Source organism: Dipteris shenzhenensis, chromosome 26 (assembly GCF_047967505.1).
Source record: "Dipteris shenzhenensis isolate YYH24624 ecotype China chromosome 26, Dip_SZ_1.0, whole genome shotgun sequence".
NCBI lineage: Eukaryota > Viridiplantae > Streptophyta > Polypodiopsida > Gleicheniales > Dipteridaceae > Dipteris > Dipteris shenzhenensis.
The window spans coordinates 36,474,399-36,492,646 of record NC_141621.1 but is presented as its reverse complement, the minus strand read 5'-3'; the positions used below and the strand labels follow the sequence as shown (position 1 = coordinate 36,492,646).

The window sequence follows — 18,248 nt, the reverse complement described above, 5'->3', positions numbered from 1 at the left end:
CAAAAAAATCTTTAGAATACAAGTTTGAGTCCTCGCATGTGTATTAGACTTAGTATTTCAAATTATATGCATTGTTATATTCTATATTATACATACATTATGTATGCATGTTTCTAGGCCAAACCCCTCCGAGATTTTCAAAAATTTTCTAAAAGAAACCTCGAAACCAGAAACCTTTCTGGTGACTCTGGCAAATACATAAGCTCTAACAAGTTCACGTACTGTGCACGCAATGCAAAACCAGCTAAATGCTCACTTTCAAAGCCAATGCTTGGCACCTCAAAATGCTGTTCCAAACTGTCAAAACGTGACAACAAGGATTGACTGTTTGAACAGTGGCCAAATTCTATGATGCAAAGCACCAAATGGCAGCACCAGATAGCTCCGGACAATGGTCTTCTCAAACTGAGCAAAAACAAAGACTTCTCGATCTCTATAGGGGCTGAAGACACTTCAAAACAAGCCTAAAATTACTGTTTTAGATCTGCACTGATAGAAATTGCTGTAACAGTACCAAAGCAGCAGAAAGCTCAAAACTGCTCCAAAACAAGCCCAAAAGGTGGTTATAGCAGTAGACTATTGAAAAAACAGGTACGGCAGCTCCAAAAAACAGTCGAGCTTCTGAAAAATCACTCCAGAACTACAAAACAGCTCTTAATAGGTCTCCCGAATGCAAAACAGGTAGGCAACTGTCTGGGAGCTAGTGAAGGTAAAAACAGCTTCGAAATCAGGAGAGGCTGTCAGATATTCTGCAAAAATAGGTGGAATGAAGGTGAAATCCACTTGGACAGCTTCAAACACTGATTTTTTGCCTCAAACTGAATGTTCCTTCAATCAGAGAGCAGAAAACCCTAAAAACAGGTCGACCAGCCACCAGATAGCTCCAAAAGCTGACAATTTCAGCTGCACACTTGCGCGAAATGCCTGGATATGAGCTCCCTGAAGCAGTCTGCCTCCTAAAACGAGATGGGGGCTGAGGTTTTTGCGATGAAAATTGAGTTCTTCACAACAAAAATGATCTGCACTGAATAGCGAGGCTCCCAGACGGGAGCTGCAGGAAACAAGTGCAAAAAATGTAATACACCGTGGACACTTAGCTCTCTTCAAGTGATCGAGAGTGTGAGTGGAGCTCCCACTTATATAGCCATTAGATGGGCAGGGTACAATTAGCCCAACCAACAATCCAGCACACCTAGCCAACTTGCCATGTGGCAGCCAGCCAACACAGCATATGGTTGTCTAAATCACTTCTTCACATCCAGACGGATGCAAAGGTGGCATGCAGCCAGCTTTAGTTATAATTTGGCATCCAGGCCACATGGTCAGCTCACCCCAAGGCGCTGATGTGATCACAGGACAAGTGGCAGCTGTATGGCACTGACATGGCCGCTGTACGGAAGCTGCTGACATGGCATACGGCCACATAAACATGTACAGAAGCTGCTGATGTGACAAAGAGCCACACAGACCTGTACAGTGCTGAGGAGGCAGCATACACTGCTGATGACACAGGTAATGACGTGGCAACCAACTGCTGAACATGCAGCCCATCTGGAGCATGCAGATACCTATGCATCTCATCTTCACCTACGTTACATGCTCATAGCTTCTCATTCGGAGGCCTTACAGGTGGAGCAACTAACCTACAACGAAGTGTAACCAAGAGAAGAGCATTGACCTCCAACAATGCAGCCAGTCCCAGTTTCCTTGGTGCAGCCCTTCATGCTGTCCACATGGCAGCCTGTTTGCTCTAATCTGTTGCAGGTATCCTGCCCTGATCTCCTCCTCATTGGGGGGCTCAGAAGTCGGGCGTGACCCATCTGACCCAACAGAGACACTGGTGCACCCCTCTTAATGAATACAATGCTGACTATCCTGGTGCACACCAGAACCCTAGGAATCTACATGTCTTTTCCTTCCACACAACTGAGTGTATTTTCCCTACAATTCGATAAGCTCTTTCACACCAAAGAGTCCCATATTCATTGACTTCTGAGAAAAAATTCACATTTCCTAGTAAGCACCAAAAATTGTCATTTCCTAGATAAGCACCTCATTTGAGTGAAGAAGATCCCAGCTTCCTTCTCTTAAGTTTGGCATGCCTTGCAAAAATAGTTCACATGATTTACTTGTCACGATGGAGTTCCACCATGGTGGCATACCAAGTACAAAAAAATGCCAAGTATTCATCTATATGAAGGAAATTGTACAACGTTTTCATCTGGAGAGCAGGTTGTGGTAAAATTGGAACGGTGATTAATACTTTTACAAAAAGATAAAAAACAAACAAGCTTATTAAACCAAGCATAAGATTCTTCATGTAAACTAGTCATGTAGAAACAAAAACCCCCACATTTGTAGGACCCTGTTAGGAGTTCTACCTTCTGCAACACTGTAGAAATGGCATCCTCAGGGTTGTCTTCTTTGACATGTAAATTGTGCTCCACCGAAGCGTGAAATCCTGAAACAGTGCAACGCTACTGGGATTAAATAATGCTATCTGGAAGAAATTAATATTTGAGATCAATAGACTCGAATCTCCGAATGATCTGATGCCCATTTTAAATTGAAGATATGTTTCCAGCAGGTTGCTACTTGAAGAAGAAGAAACATCCCCAACCAATGGTATATATCAAGGGTGGCACTACATGAGAGCATGGAAGTAAAAGAAGCCGAAAACACTTAAGTATACACAAATTACAATTTAATATGAAACAAAGCTCAAGACATTTATGTTAAAATAAGCATAGCAACTGCAATACTGATGAAAGACGAGCTGACTTCCCCAATCTAGGAAGAAAGGTTCTCGAAGTTCTCATTTGAACAGTCCATCACCTGGCTGTCTTCAAACTTTCCAATCGCTGTATTTGAAGATTCATGGTTTTCCCTCAAGGAAGCATTTCATTGACTTTCTTGGATGCTTTAGAAAACAAACAGAAATTGTAAATACCACGACATACAGGGGCAATATGAATAGGACTATGAAGACTTATACTAGAATGTCTACAACTATTAAACCCATAGATCTTACATGTAAAAGGTGCTGGAAAAAATCAGTCCTGGTCGAATCACCATGATCGGGAAGCTACTCTTTAAATGGCTGATAATAAAATGTGGGCATGGAATAGCACTGTATAGGCCCAACCAACTCTCCTTGGATGCCACATGGCAACTATCACTGTAACAGCCCTTCAGATTCTCCCAATTCTGGGAATTGCTATACTTGACAGATAAAGTGAAATAAAAGTTTTATTTATGAAACAATGATTGCTTTCCTTACAGGTACAAACATTGCCTACCAGGCTTATTGAGTCATGGGGTAACTCAGAAAATTGAGAATAAGATACAAGGCTTATTTATGAAACATTGGCTCTGTCACGATCTGTGACGTATTCCTTTCTCTTTCTAGACTTATGGATGGTTTGATGAATGGACACTTGTGGAAGGGTATGACCTTTTGACGGGACACTTGCCCTTTCGACGGGACACTTCCTAATGAGGCATAACCCTTCACAAGAGACATTCTAATGAAGAGACATTCCTATTGTAATGTACCCTCTCATCAAGGGGCACACCCTTCACAAGGGGTACACACCTCTTCATGCACATACCCTTTGGAGTACACACCTTTTCATGTGTGACTCTTCACTCTCTATATAAGAGAGGCCCAATTGTATGGATGACACAATCACATCCCCCCTACAGATATTCAAGCAATACAATTATTCCTTGTTCTCTGCTATCTCAGTCTCTTTTCTGTTCCTTAGCACAGTTCTAAATATAGTAAATCTAGGATTTCTTACAGTGGTATCAGAGCAAAATTCGCTCCTGCCTGTAGGAAATGCCCCCCACCTTCTAGCGCTAATCTAATACATTTTTGCCGCTAGAAGGACATCCGTGCACATTGTGCATGGAAGAGATGGAGAGGATGAGCGTAAAATTTTTTAACGCCTACCCGGCCTAAAGTCATCCTGGCCTCTCCATCTCCCTCACATCACAAGTTGATGTGAATGGACACGACCAAAATCGTGTCCTTTCAGGTGCTTGGACTGTCCCAAAACCAAGGGACGCACCTTTTCCACCATGGGACACACCTTTTGGTGACGAGTCTCGACTCCTCACTCATGGGACATACCCCATCGTGGGCAAATGGACATACCTATTCATGCAGGGTCGCACCCCTTTTAACAAAAGGGACATATCCCCTCATGAACAAGTGCACCTATTCCAAGGGTCACACCCCTTCGAATAGGCACACCTCCTAGGCCCCAAGTACCTACAAAAGGGTACCTAGAGGGGTAAAAAGGGACAAAAATTAAACCCATCCCCTACCCCTAGGTTTACCCTAGCTACCCTAGGGTTAAACTAAACCCCCAAATTAATTTTTGGGCAATTAACCCATTGGGCAGCCCCCAATGAAAAGAGGCGAACCTCTTCATTGCACCGTACGGATCTCGAGCAAATCCCTGCGCAGCCAGCCGTACAGCCCTGCGCCATCTTTCCGTACCCCCCCTGCGCAGTCATTCCGTACAACCCTGCGCGTACCTTCGCTGCCCTGCCGTACAGCCTGCGCAAGCCTGCCGTACAGCCGCACAGCCTGGGCTGCCAGTCCCTGTTTCGCCATTCCCTGCGCTGCCAGTCCCTGTTTCGCCATTTACGCTGCCAGCCTGTTTACTGCCAGCCCTTGCCTCGCCATTTTCGCTGACAGTCCCCTCGCTATTTGCAGCCCTAGCCTTGCCATTGCAGCCCTGGATACCTGCCTTTTCCTGACAGCCTGCAGCCCTTCCCTTGTTTCGCCATCTTTGCCCTGCCAAATTAGCACCAGTTGCAACTATTCTCGCGATGAAGACAGCCCGTTGACAGCCCGGACTAGACAAACCTCGAGCACTCCTCGCACAACACTGCAACATGGACCTCCGGACAACGATTTGCAGCCTTCTTCTACGCAATCACTTGGCAGATTAAAGTATTGCCAGGTGGAGTCTTTCCAATCTGCTTTTTAAGGATTCTCTTTAACAATTACAGCAAATGAAAGAATCCACATTAAAGCATGGAAACCCCGGGTAATTCACCCGGCCTTTCAAGGATACCTCAAGCATCTGCTACTAGCCCTCCGAGTGACTTGGATCACATCCTCTACCTTCTGCGTGAGGCACCTCAGTTACATTATTTCCTCAGCACAGTACAAGTTGTGTTCCACGAGACACGAAGATATCCGGAACACGATATTCCTTAGGAGTTTGCTGTTCATTTTTGGAGAGAATTTTACCCTTCACCTTCAGCATCTCCAGGGTACTCTCCACCTCCTTCAGCTCCCAGATATCCTCCTCTACAGGTTGTACCTTCTCCAAGTCAGTATTTACATTCTGAAGGCACTCCCTCTCCTGGATATCCTCCTCTTCCGACAGCAGCTCCTTACTCTTTTTCAGATCCGTGGACTCTGCTACCTACCCCTGTCTTATCACGAGCAGTAACACCTTTTTCAGAATCTTCAGTGTTACCTCAGACAGGACCTCCCTTACCACATTTCCACGGGTGGTTCCATCCTGCCTCGCCTGCCTCCTCCAATATGAGCAACCTTAGGGAGCAGCCCGAATCCTCTTCCAGAAATGGTACAAACTAGAGCGCAAGTTCGCGCTTTTCTCACAGGGATTTCCGACATGTCGCACCGCTCGCGTGAAGCCTCTCCAGAGATTAAAGAATCAAGTCCCAAAAAGACCCCTGAAGGCAACGTCCAAAGCGAATCTCTATTGCAACTTCAAATATCTCAGCTTCAGGACAGCATCTCCGACTTGATTCAAAAAGTTCAACAACTCCAAGATTCTCGAAGTCCAGCACATACAGAGGATGACGTGACGCAACCCGACGCGACTCTTTCCCACCAGAGGTAGAAAACACTGAACTACGTGCCCTCTACCGATTACTTCAAGCTTCCAAAACTAAACGACTTGACGTCAAACTTCCGAAGCCTACACTGGTCAACGCAATCGCCGAACAGTTGACCAATGGCTCGCTAAAATGCGCATGTATTTTGACACTGTTGACCTCACGGAAGGCAAAAAGATCGCCTTGGCAGCCTCCCTCCTGAAGGATACAGCATTTCTATGGTGGCAAAGACGCTTAAAGGACGGAAAAAGTGTGTTAACATGGGAACGTTTTGAACACGTGCTCCGTAAGCAGTTTGTACCTGCCAATGCGGACTTCCAAGCACGTTCAAAACTCCGACAGTTGGAGCAAACGGGTTCCCTGTCTTCTTATATCTCTCAGTTCACCACATTGGTGCTGGAGATTGATGGTTTAACTGAGGATGATCGCCTTCATGCTTTCATCTCAGGCCTACATCCCTCGTTACGCATTGATGTTCTTAAAGCAAATATCACCATCACAGATGGCGCTATTGCTTACGCAGAGCGCATTACAGATTTCCTAAACACAGGGAAGCAGAGTGCTAATCGCACACAGAACTCTCCTATGGCCAAAGGTGCTCGCCCTCAAGATCACACCAGGTTTCGAAAAAACTTCGGTAATCAAGGTCAGCGACAGTCTCAAGATCCCCAGAAGCCTCAAAAATCATTTGCTCGATTCCAACAGAAGCACTCCCCCAAGGATCGTGTTTCTTCTTCTTCACAAAGTCATTACCGACATCCCCAACATAAAGGTGCGGCCACTGACAAGAAGAACAACTCCAGCTCAAAAGGACTTTGTACCATCTGTACAGGCGACCATAGATGGTTCGATTGTCCCAAGCGACCAAAGCAAAATTCTAATATGGAACGTAGCACTTCCCCAAAAGAAGATGCTACCTCAGCACAAGACAAGAAAGGCAAAGCTGTTCGAATGGCGAATACCATCCACCTGAGCCTTGCCAGCAACCCCGAACCTTCCCTGGCCACTCAAGTACTTTGTGTTCAAGGATCGATTCGTGGAACAACGGTCACCATCCTCATCGACAGTGGCTGTTCTCATAATTTCCTAGCCAGTTCTGTGGTCGATAAACTTCGGTTGACCACCAGTCCTAGCCTCATGGACTATCAAATTGAACTCGCAAATGGAACAACTTTCTTGTGCAATAACAGGATCAAAAACTTGTCTTTTCGCATCCAACACCATACGGACAAGTTGAACTTCGACATTATGCCTCTTTCTCGGTACGATGTCATACTCGGACAACAATGGCTCTACGACTATGATCCATCAATCAGTTTTCGCAGCCATACTATCCAGTTTGTCCACCAGGGAAAACTTATTGAGCTAACTGGTTCTAGGGATTCTCCTTCAACACCAGTTGCCTCTGCCCTACAAGTAAAGAAGTGGGTTCGTAAACGCCAAGTAAAGACTTCACTTCTGTTGGTTACGGCAGTAGAGGAGACACCAACAACGGATCCTCCTGAATACCTCAACCAACCTTTTTTCCAGCCCTACCTGGATCTTTTTCCACATGAATTGCCAAAGCAGTTACCACCTCGACGACCAGTGGATCACCCAATCGAACTTATTCCCGGCAGTAATCCACCGTCGAAGCCTCCTTATCGGGTTTCTTACACTCAAAATGAAGAAATCCAAAGACAGGTCACCGAGCTACTCGACAAAGGTCACATTCGGCCCAGTCGCAGCCCTTTCGGATCTCCTGTACTACTTGTGGAAAAAAAGAACAAGTCTATGCGCCTTTGCATCGACTACCGAGCCCTCAACAAGCTCACTATCAAAAACAAGTATCCATTGCCTCGCATCGATGACCCCTTCGATTTCTTACAGGCTCAGGAAGAACCATTACCTACCAGGCTTCTTGAATCATGGCGGTCACTCAGAAAATTGAGGATAAGACCATATCCAATGTAAAAGAAAATTTCCCATCACATTTCAGAGAACATAAGATTAATCATCCCTCCTAACTCATTTATCCAACGAGTAAGATTGGGTGTAAAATCACACAAGAGACAGCATCACCACATCCCCCCCAAACAAAAAAATCATTTCTCATTCTCCAAGCTCCCAATATTTTCTTCGTAGAACTGTTAGAAGGTCACTGCCCCACCTGTGAGCCCCCGATTTGAGGGGACAAGGGGGCAGGAGACCATAGGGGGTAGGGGAAGGTGAAAAGGCAAAAGACCTACCTGGCAGGGAACCCGCGCTGCAGCGTGAAGATGGTGTGGCATTCTAGGCACTCCTGGACCTGCACACGGGCGGAGTTGGCAGCTGCAACAGCAACCCATAAAGCAGGGTTTATGGGCCCTTAAATAGGGCTGGCCTAAGCCGGCCTGACCAGCCAGCAAAGGCCGACCAATCAGGTTCGGTTGGTGGGCCAGCAGTTCGGTGCCTTGCGCAGGGAGCCGACTCCCTGGTCGGCCAGATTGAGGGGGCCTAGCCCCTCCTATAAAAAGCCACCCCTTCTCCCCTCATTCCTCATCACCTACACTCACAGCCTTGCACACAGGCAAGCGCACAGGGAGAGGAAGAGGCTCAGCATCATTGACAGCACTCGGGCTATTTGTACACGCTCACCCTTGAGCTTTTGTTGCCCACAATTGTGGAGGAATATATCTGAGTTTTGTCCTATCTCTCTTTCAGTTTTTCTGAGTGTTGTATGAGTTAGATAGGAAGTGAGGTGCGAGTGATTCTATCATCTATTTCCAACAAGAACACCTACCATTTGGTCTAAAGAAACTCAATGCTTAACACTTGGTCAAAGATTGGAGGCAGGACATTGTACAAGTATGAAATGGGCTATTGCGCAAGGAAGAGGTCTTGACTATGAGGAGACTTTTGCCCAACAACACATACAGAGACCATTTGGACACTGGCATCGACTGCTCACAACCAATGGTCCAACCATCAGATGCTTTTCTAACTGGTACTTGAGGGAGGAGGACTATGTGGAGCAGCCACATGGCTTCCAGACCAAGAGTAAGATGGTATGCAGGTTAAGGAAGGCTCTCTACGAGCTGAAACAGGTCACTTCACAGAGACTGCCTTCCTTGTCCTTCAAACGCCAACCTATACCTCCATACAAAGGAGATAAGACAATGATAGTGATCATTTATGTAATTGATCTAATCATGACCAGTCATCTCAATGAGAAGATTAAAAAGATTAAAGTTATTCTTTTGAGGAGTATTTTGATATGACTAATCTAAGGCATCTTCATTAAATGGAAGAGGACAAAACTTCCATCTCTCAGGGACAGTATTGTCTGCAGATTCTAAAACAATTCAAATGGAAGATAGCATAGAAACGACAACTCGGATCAAACATGGTGAGAGAGAGAGAGAGAGAGAGAGGCTAAGGAGTGAAGAAATGGTAGACAAATGTAGAATCCATAAAGGCTTTCATCCATTCCTCACATCACTACATGAAACAAGTGAAGTACAAGCCTTATATAGGCTACACTCACACACTTGCACCAGGTGCATATGGGATAAGTCTCATAGTGACACGTGGCTGTAACAGAGGGTTACTTTTTACTTAGGCTAAAAGTTAGTAGAAAGGCCTTTATTGGCTTGTAAGTGTTTTCTTCTTTTTTTAGGGGATACCATAAGTTGCCATGTGGCATCCTAGGAGGTAATCCCATAAGCAATACTGCTCTGTACTGCCCTAGGCTATACCTATATAGGGGCTCTAGTTGTACTTGGCAATTCATTCATGACTTGTACTTCATTACTGAAATAGAATATACAGCAAGAGTTCAATACTCAGCTGAATTCTAAAAAGGATTGACTTCCTCCTATCCTTGTGCAGCCCCTCACAAGTCCCTGTTGAAGATCCAACCCATGATCTTCCTCTCCTACCTTTTTCCTAAAACATAAGGTACTTCACTACTCTAACTTTCCTGCATATTCTACCAAATTTAGGGGAGTTTACTGTCAGTTAGGAGCAGTCTTGTTGCATTGGTATCAGAGCACTTTTCGAGGGAATTTGCGGGAAATTCTTTGTCCAATCACTTTGAAATTTGGAGCATCTACTCTTGAGCCTAAGGGCCTACCTCTCTGCAAAAATTCAGCGCCAGAGTGCTCTCTATTGTGAGCTGCCACATGGCAGGCTCTGAGAAACCCTGATTTTCGAAGTGCTCAGAATTTGGGGCTTCTTACATCAGTGGAAAGCCCTTGCTTCCCTGATCATTTCTATGTGTGAGATTCCTAAAAGGATGGAGGATTGAGTCAACATTGAGGGTTTTTTCTCTCTGGTGCAAGAATGTGAAGAAATTAACGATCTGATGCTTCGCTGCACCAAATTAAGTCAGATATGGCTTGAACTGATCGCACTAAGCTCCAATGTCTGCCCTCAAAGTTTGGTGGAGATCCGAGCTTCGATGGAGGGAGTATGGGGGTCCTGGTTAGCCTTGCTTGGCTACCATTGGGATGCATAGGAGTGGATGTCACTACTTCTTCATCCTCACGTGGTCGTCTTAATTTCACAATCAGTTTTTGGATTGGTTGTTTTACTCATGTGGAAGATGGAACTTAGGCACATGTCTCACATGTTTCAAAACCAGTTAATGAAAAATCTGCCTACTGGGAGTGGGTGAAAAGAGTGGTATGGGTGAAGAAGAAGAAAGGATGTTTGCTGCCTGCATAACTGTTGAAGAGATTCGAGAACAACAAAGAGGACACTTACCATGAGCAAGCTGGAAGGGGAAATCATGAATGCATCGCTCAAGCACCTTTCAATAGTCCATGAGAACGAAACGTTGCCAGGCCAGGAGGGACAAAGACACAGCATGAGAAAGGAGAGCTTGTAGCCAGGCAAGAGGGATGCTGGCAGCTATGGCTGTTATAGCAAATCACGAACTTGCATGCAAACTCCTCATGCAAAGCAAAACGTTCCATGGTATGTGCCTTGTAGGCATAAGTTTAGGCACTTATATTATTTTGTGCCTTTTAGGTCACTAGTCCTATGTGACACCTAGGACACTTAGTCCTAGGGTCTAGGTACAAGTATCTTGTACTCTTTCTTTTCATTACAACTCTAGTTGACGTGAAGGCTAAGACTCTAGCGACTCTTTGCACCTTGCTCTCTTGCTTTTGCCTATCGATCCTACAGTGGTATCAGAGCTAGGCTTGACTCGTCTTCTTGCCCCCAGACTCTCATTGCTCCCTTCACCCCCCTCCGTACAATCCGTACGACTATATGGACGACTGTGCTCAAAGCTTGCATACAGGTCCGTACTGCGCCGTACATCTCTCCGTACAAGCGTACGGAAGGTCTTGTACCTATTCCGTACTTATCATGCCCGTACCTGCACGTGGGAGCATACCTACTCCGTACAACTGCCGTACAATTTTGTACTTCAACCACCGTACAGATCCGTACTACAGAGCTCCGTACTGCTCTCCGTACCTGCATTTCATACAGTCACCGTACATGTTCTGTACCGTGCTTTCGTACAACCGTACACCGTACATCGTACAACTACCAAATCCATACAGCTTGTACCTGTTCCAAGTATTCTGTATAGTTTCACACGTGTGAAACTCTTGTTAGAATCCGTAGTTGCTGGCATTAGCTGTGAATCAGGACATTGGCATTTTTTTGGGGCTTTCAGTTCTCTTCACCTTCTCTGGTTGCAATTTCTTGCAAGGACATTGGGGCTTTGGGATTTGGGCTGCAATCTCTTGTTTGTTTGCAGTACATTTGGGACAGATTGCAGGACATTGAGTCACTTTGCAGGACATTGAGTCAGATTTTCATACATTGGGTCACATTTGCCCAAAAAAAAAAAAAAAAACTCAGCAAAATTTGGGGCTTTTCTGTATTTGCCCTCTTTTTGGCCTATTTGCCCTCACTAAATTTGGGGCTTTTGCCAGATTTGCTGTTTTTGCAGCGAACATTGCCTACCACAGTCACATTTGGGTCAGATCTGCATTTGCCCTTTGACTTGGGTTGGAAATTTGCAGATATTTGCTGTCTTTCTTTTTTTTGGACAGCCAGCTCTTTGCAGTGATAGCCTTGAGGCTTTTGGGTTTAAAGATCTTTTTCAGGGTATCACATTTGCAATGGCTGGGAACAATCAAGATTTATTTGACATTCTTCGTGAAGATGATAAGTTGGATGGCACCAACTATCCGATGTGGTCTTATCTCATGAAACATATTCTTGTTGCAAAGCATTTGTGGAATATTCTTTCTAGGGTTGATCTGAGGCCATCCAATGCTACAGTGGTTGCCTCTACTGCTGGTCCCTCTGCAGGGGGTACTCCTCCTGATGCCTCATCTTCTAGCACTCCTGTTGCTGCTCTTCCAACTCAAGAATAGTCAAGATGGGATGCAAGAGATGCAAATGCACATTCATGTATTGCCTTATCATGCAAGAGAATCATTATTCCACACATCCGGTCTTGCAGGACAGCAAAGGATGCTTGGGACAAGTTGGCTTCTCTCTATCAAAATCGCAATCGGGCACGTGTTGCATATTTGAGAAGGCAATTACAGGAAGTCAGTATGAATGAAGGTGATTCTATGGATGCATACCTGACAAAGGTCAAGGACCTCATGGAACAACTTGCCAACATTGATGAGGTGGTGCCAAATTCTCAGCTTGTCAGTACCACATTGAATGGATTGCCAAATACATATCAAGGGTTTGCTACAACCCTTCGGTTAGTGGCCATGGGTAATCCAAACCACTATTCTTTTGATCAGCTAGTTACTTTGCTCTTGCAGGAAGAGCAAAGTCGTGCTAAAAGACAAGCCATTATTCCTGATCATGCCTTTGCTTCACAGCAGACAGGAAGAGGCAAGGCTTCCAAGCCTATGGGCAAGCCAAAATCTGCGCATAGTAGCTGCAATTCCTTCCATGCATCTAAAAATACAGCAGATAAGTCGAAGAAAAGATGCAACTATTGTCGCAAGCCTGGACATGACATTTCAGAATGCAGGAAGCGCATTGCTTCGAAGAAAAAGAAAGCAGGATTGACAGTTAATGCCTCACATGCTATTGAATCCCATGAGCCAGCAGATGCTTCACATGCACATGCTCTTCAGGATGATTGGGCATGGGCTGTCCATTGCTCATTTGATCCCTCCAAAGCTGATGCACTCTTTACTGCTAATGACGCTCAGTCTTGGTATTTTGATAGTGGTGCCTCCAAGCACATCACATCTTGCAGACAATTGTTTCATTCTTTAGCAGATGCACCTCGAGGGGGGACTGTCACATGTGCTAATAATGCTTCCTATGCTATAAAAGGAATTGGAGATGTGCAGCTCACATCCATTTCAAGCCATCCTGTCACTTTGACAAATGTTCTTTTTGTGCCAGGAATTGAAGTCAACTTGATTTCAATTTCAGCAATTGCCACTTTAGGTTTCAGAGTGATTTTTGATGGCTACAGATGCCTAGTTTATGATCTTCGTGATGACAATGCCATAGTTCTCACTGGCACTTTGCAAAAGGGGCTTTATCACCTTGATCATCACTCAGCTGCACTTTCTATTGAAGCATTTGCTATTTCAGATTCACAGCTTACTGAAACTCATCTTTGGCATGAGAGAATGGGTCATCTCAATTATAGAGCTCTTGCAAAGCTACATTCACAGCAGATGGCAAATGATGTATCTCAAACTCACACAGTTTCCAAACATGTGTGTGAGGGTTGTCTTTTGGGTAAGATGCATCGGTTTCCTTTTCAAAAGAATTGTCCAAAACTCTCACAAAGGAAATTGCAGCTAGTGCACAGTGATGTCTGTGGCCCAATGAGGACAAATGCCATTGGGGGGTACAAATATTTCATGACTCTCATCGATGATTTCACAAGATATTGCTGGGTATATCCTTTAAAAGCCAAATCTGAAGTGTTCTCATGCTTTCAGAGCTGGCTGAATATGGTTGAGAATGAATCAGGATGCAAGCTTGTCACCCTCAACACAGATAGGGGGGGAGAGTATATGTCAAAGGAGTTTGATGCCAACTTGACCTACTGTTGGCCGACCAAGTATGATCCTCTGATGACCCGAACTGGCCATGAACCTAACTGCATTGTGCAGTCTACTACTATGCCTAACTGCTTCCAGTAGTTTGTTGGTCCTCGCCCATTCTAACGATCCATCGGCTCGCTTCTTCTATAGGTTTGCCGACTGTCATGACAAGAGAATCACTAATCCGTGATTAGTAGACATTCAAAACATTATTATATATTATACGCCAATGGTGCAACATGTATTCGTATTTATGATGGACACCGACGGATTTGTTATGGCGGTGGATCATCTCAGTAGATAGAAATAGTCGAGCTGGAGCTACTGCTTCAGATAGCATCAAATTGGACATGTGACAATAAAAATGTGCACACACGTGTCTAGGTCCTAGGGGCAATAGGAAGTGAAGGGTGCATTAAGGTGCATTGAATGGTAGATACATGGGGCATCGGCTAAGAGAAGGTGTGATTGGGAAGATGGAACTTGAGATCTCAAGGTCGGGGCATTGTTCACTCATGCACTACTCCTTACACTCCTTAGCAAAATCCTGTTTCTAAAAGGAAAAACAGGTCCACAATGGAGATGGCCAGATGCATGCTTAAGGCCAAGTCTTTGCCCAATAAATTTTGGCTTGATGTAGTGATGTGTGCCAACTATGTGCTGAATAGATCACCTACAAGGGCATTGAGGACTGTTACACCTTATGAAGCATGGAAAGGCAGGAAGCCTTCACTTTCACATATGAGAGTTTTTGGGTCTCTTGCATATGTTCATGTACCATCTCAGCTGAGACATAAGCTTGATGACAAGGCAATCAAATGCATATTTATTGGTTACGGCCAGGAGAGTAGAGGGTATCGATTATACCAACCAAATACAGGGAAGTAGAGATGTAATCTTTGCTCAACATTCAGCTTCTCCTCTTGTGAACTGCAAAGCTAAGCCAGATGACTCTTGGTTACCTCTGCCTTCCTCAGAGGAAGACTTTGACCAGCAACATGAGCCTCCTGCAGGCCCTCCAACAAGCAATGATCAGCCACTACCCCATGCTGATTTGCAGGTTTCTCTTCCAGCACAAAATGATCCCACTATTCATGATGCAGTGATTGAAGAAAGAGCTGTCAATAGACAGCAAAGGCAAGTTCCCAGATGGCTTCTTGATACATTGAGGGACAGCAAACAAGATCATCCCTTTGCTGCCCGGACAAGATCAGGGAATAGACAAATGCATGGTCACTTTCTTAAGTTTGCACTCCTTGCTACAGCTTGCAATGAAGAGCCTTTGTGCCATAAAGATGCTTTTGACAGCAAAGAGTGGATGGATGCAATGAGAGCTGAGTTACAATCCATTGCCAAAAATGACACATGGGAATTAGTAGATCTCCCTCCCGGCAAGCATGCCATTGGTACCCAGTGGGTCTACAAATTAAGAAGGAAATCTGATGGCAGTATAGATCGACACAAAGCCCGTCTTGTTGCAAAAGGGTATGCCCAACAACAAGGCATTGACTTTGAGGAGACATTTGCTCCCACATCCAGGACTACTACCATTAGATGTGTCATTGCCATTGCAGCCCATCACCATTGGCAAGTGCACCAACTTGACATCAAGACTGCTTTTCTTCATGGGGATCTGCAGGAAGAAGTCTATGTCACACAACCTCCTGGCTTTGAGGTTGTTAATTCTGAAAATAAGGTACGCAGGCTTAGAAAAGCCCTTTATGGTTTGAAGCAGGCACCTAGGGCATGGTATGCCAAAATTCATGCACATTTACTATCCCTTGGTTTTCGGAATAGTCCCACAGAGCCCACTCTTTATGTCCGTGGAAGTGGATCTGATTTTTTAGTGCTGATTTTATATGTGGATGATATGCTCATCACGGGCCCAGATACTCAGCAAATTGCAGCTTTCAAGACTGATTTGCAGCAGATTTTTGAAATGTCAGACATGGGACAGCTCCATTATTATTTGGGCATTCAGTTTGCTCATGTTGAGGGGGGTATCATGATGTCTCAGTCCAAGTATATTGGACAGCTCCTTGATCGTTTTCAGTTCGAGGATTGCAAGCCAATCTCTACTAGTGGACCCTCGATGAACATGTGCCACCATGACCAGAAATACCAGGTATTCTGAGACGTTTCCAGAATACTTCAGCCCATTCCATGGAGGGGGGGTTTGTAGGCCATCTTCTGGTGATTCTAGTGATGCCCTATAGGCCATGGTATGTGCCTTGTAGGCATAAGTTTAGGCACTTAAATTATTTTGTGCCTTTTAGGTCACTTAGGACACTTAGTCCTATATGACACCTAGGACACTTAGTCCTAGGGTCTAGGTACAAGTATCTTGTACTCTTTCTTTTCATTACAACTCTAGTTGACGTGACGGCTAAGACTCTATCGACTCTTTGCACCTTGCTCTCTCGCTTTTGCCTATCGATCCTACATAACCTTATAGCAAGAGATGTATCTAAAGATCCAATTATCCTTACTCTTGATCGCCTAGTCCACATATTTGACGCATCTTCTACTCCGAAGTGAATAATTCCCCAACATGTTTCAACTCCAAGTCTATGTGATGAAACTAGAAGCTGACTACAAAGCAACCCTCAGGCAACAAGTGGATTTGAAGATATCCACGCATCTATACTACCTAATCATGATGCACTCACACTTGCCAACACAGTTCAATACTAAAAGAGTGAGGAACTCAAACAAGATCAGTTTTGACCTACACCTTGGAAAAGGACATACATCCTTGGACATTGGACTTGGGGTTCTTTTGAGTAGCTTTTTTAAGCTTTCGTGAAAACAAAGAATCCCTTTTAAGGTCCTTGATATAGGTTATCCACTTTAATGGGCAGGGTGCTAATTAGCCATTTGCTGGCGCCGAGGCACTCAACCTGGGAAGATACAACTTTCTTACATGCGATTTGAAAAATGTGTACGGCAGCTACATAAATCATAGTATTACACCTAAAATAAATATTGTAGATAACATAAACTGAGCTTCCTAACCTGTGCAGGCTATCTGGCACTACAAGCGTGTTGTTCTGTACATTCTTCTTCTCGTGGGTTGTTTGAAGTTGGATCTAACGGTTCAAAATATTGGACTAGCGACATGCAAGCAACAAACACTATTAAGCACCTCTGCTTACCGACGACAAGCATCTTAACGCTTCCTAATTAACCTAATCAAGCCTTTTAAACTCTTCATTGAGCTATCCTTTAACCTTACTAGGGTTTTTCAGGGGGGGAAGGGTAAAATTATACGGATTAGGAGTAAGTTCAAGCACGTTTGTCTGCAGTTTTCACGATTTGGCTAGGTTGCGAGAGTCTCTCCATGGAATGATGTAAAGGGACCTACCTTTCTCGGAATTAAAATCTCCTTCGGGTATGCCTTGATTATGACGGTACGACTGTCGCAACTGTCTGGATTCCTGAGACTGCGTCACCTCTGCACTTGAAATCTGCAATGGTAGAAGCAGACCAACATGAGAAGGTGAGCTGGGATCACAATCAATTAGCGGATTAAAAGCATGCGTCCCGAGCAGAGCCAATATTAACCCTTCCGCCTAAGCCCTTTCTCCAGAATTATGACGAAAATCATCACTATGAGCGCATCCCTCTTCCACGATAGCCTTTTCCAAGGAATTCGAGGCGAAAGGACAAGCAATCTCGCCGTAACAAAGAGGGGGAATTGAGAAGCACCTGCGAGGGATCCCAAGGGGCGGGGGGCTGAGAAACGGTGGCGGAGGCAGCGACGTGAGGCGGGTGAGAAATGGAAGAGATGTGATCCCAAACGGACTGGGGGAGGGGCAAGTCGCGGGAGATGTAGCAGAGGGCGTGGAGCAAGGTTGTGACATGGTGTTTCTGGAGGGAGGAGAGGCCTCGGGCATCGCCATAGAGGTCGCCATTGGCATTGGCATTGCCATCGCCATCGCCATCGCCAGGAGGCTCGGGGATGGGAGAAGAGTCCGCCATAGCTGAGTTCTTAGGAGCTTCAGCTTGTCTTGCGGCTTCTTCTTCTTCGTCCATTTTCATCTGTTGTACTACACGAAACCCTTTAACTCCATTTGGACTTTAACCGTGGTTACCCTCCACTAGTTCGAATTTAAGGGCGGTTTCACACGCATCTCCCGACGACAACCACGCGCACGAGTGCCCCTCTCCTTCAGTATGTCACATCACCCCTCCGGATGTAGCTTCTGTCACACCACGCCATCGGTCGCCCCGAAAGAAAAGAAAAGTATAAATTCCACACATGTTGAGAGTTTGGACACCACAGAGCTGATTCCGTCGGTAAGGTGTCATCCCTTTCCGCGCGGGGCCCAGGGCTCA

At 45.1% G+C, this 18,248-nt stretch overlaps 1 protein-coding gene across 1 annotated transcript in view; it reads right to left on the bottom strand.

Moving 5' to 3' along the window:
* Window positions 1-17,950, bottom strand: part of ATCHR12 (SNF2/Brahma-type chromatin-remodeling protein CHR12) — an 82,599-nt gene extending 64,649 nt beyond the window's left edge. Inside the window, exons 1-3 of the mRNA XM_087397341.1 lie at window positions 17,619-17,950; window positions 17,275-17,377; window positions 2,382-2,461 (exon numbers count right to left, since the gene is read on the bottom strand). Of these exons, the coding sequence (XP_087253467.1) occupies window positions 2,382-2,461; window positions 17,275-17,377; window positions 17,619-17,945 (510 nt within the window). The 5' untranslated portion in view covers window positions 17,946-17,950. The remainder of the gene's footprint in view (window positions 1-2,381; window positions 2,462-17,274; window positions 17,378-17,618) is intronic.
* Window positions 17,951-18,248: the final 298 nt, after the last annotated feature.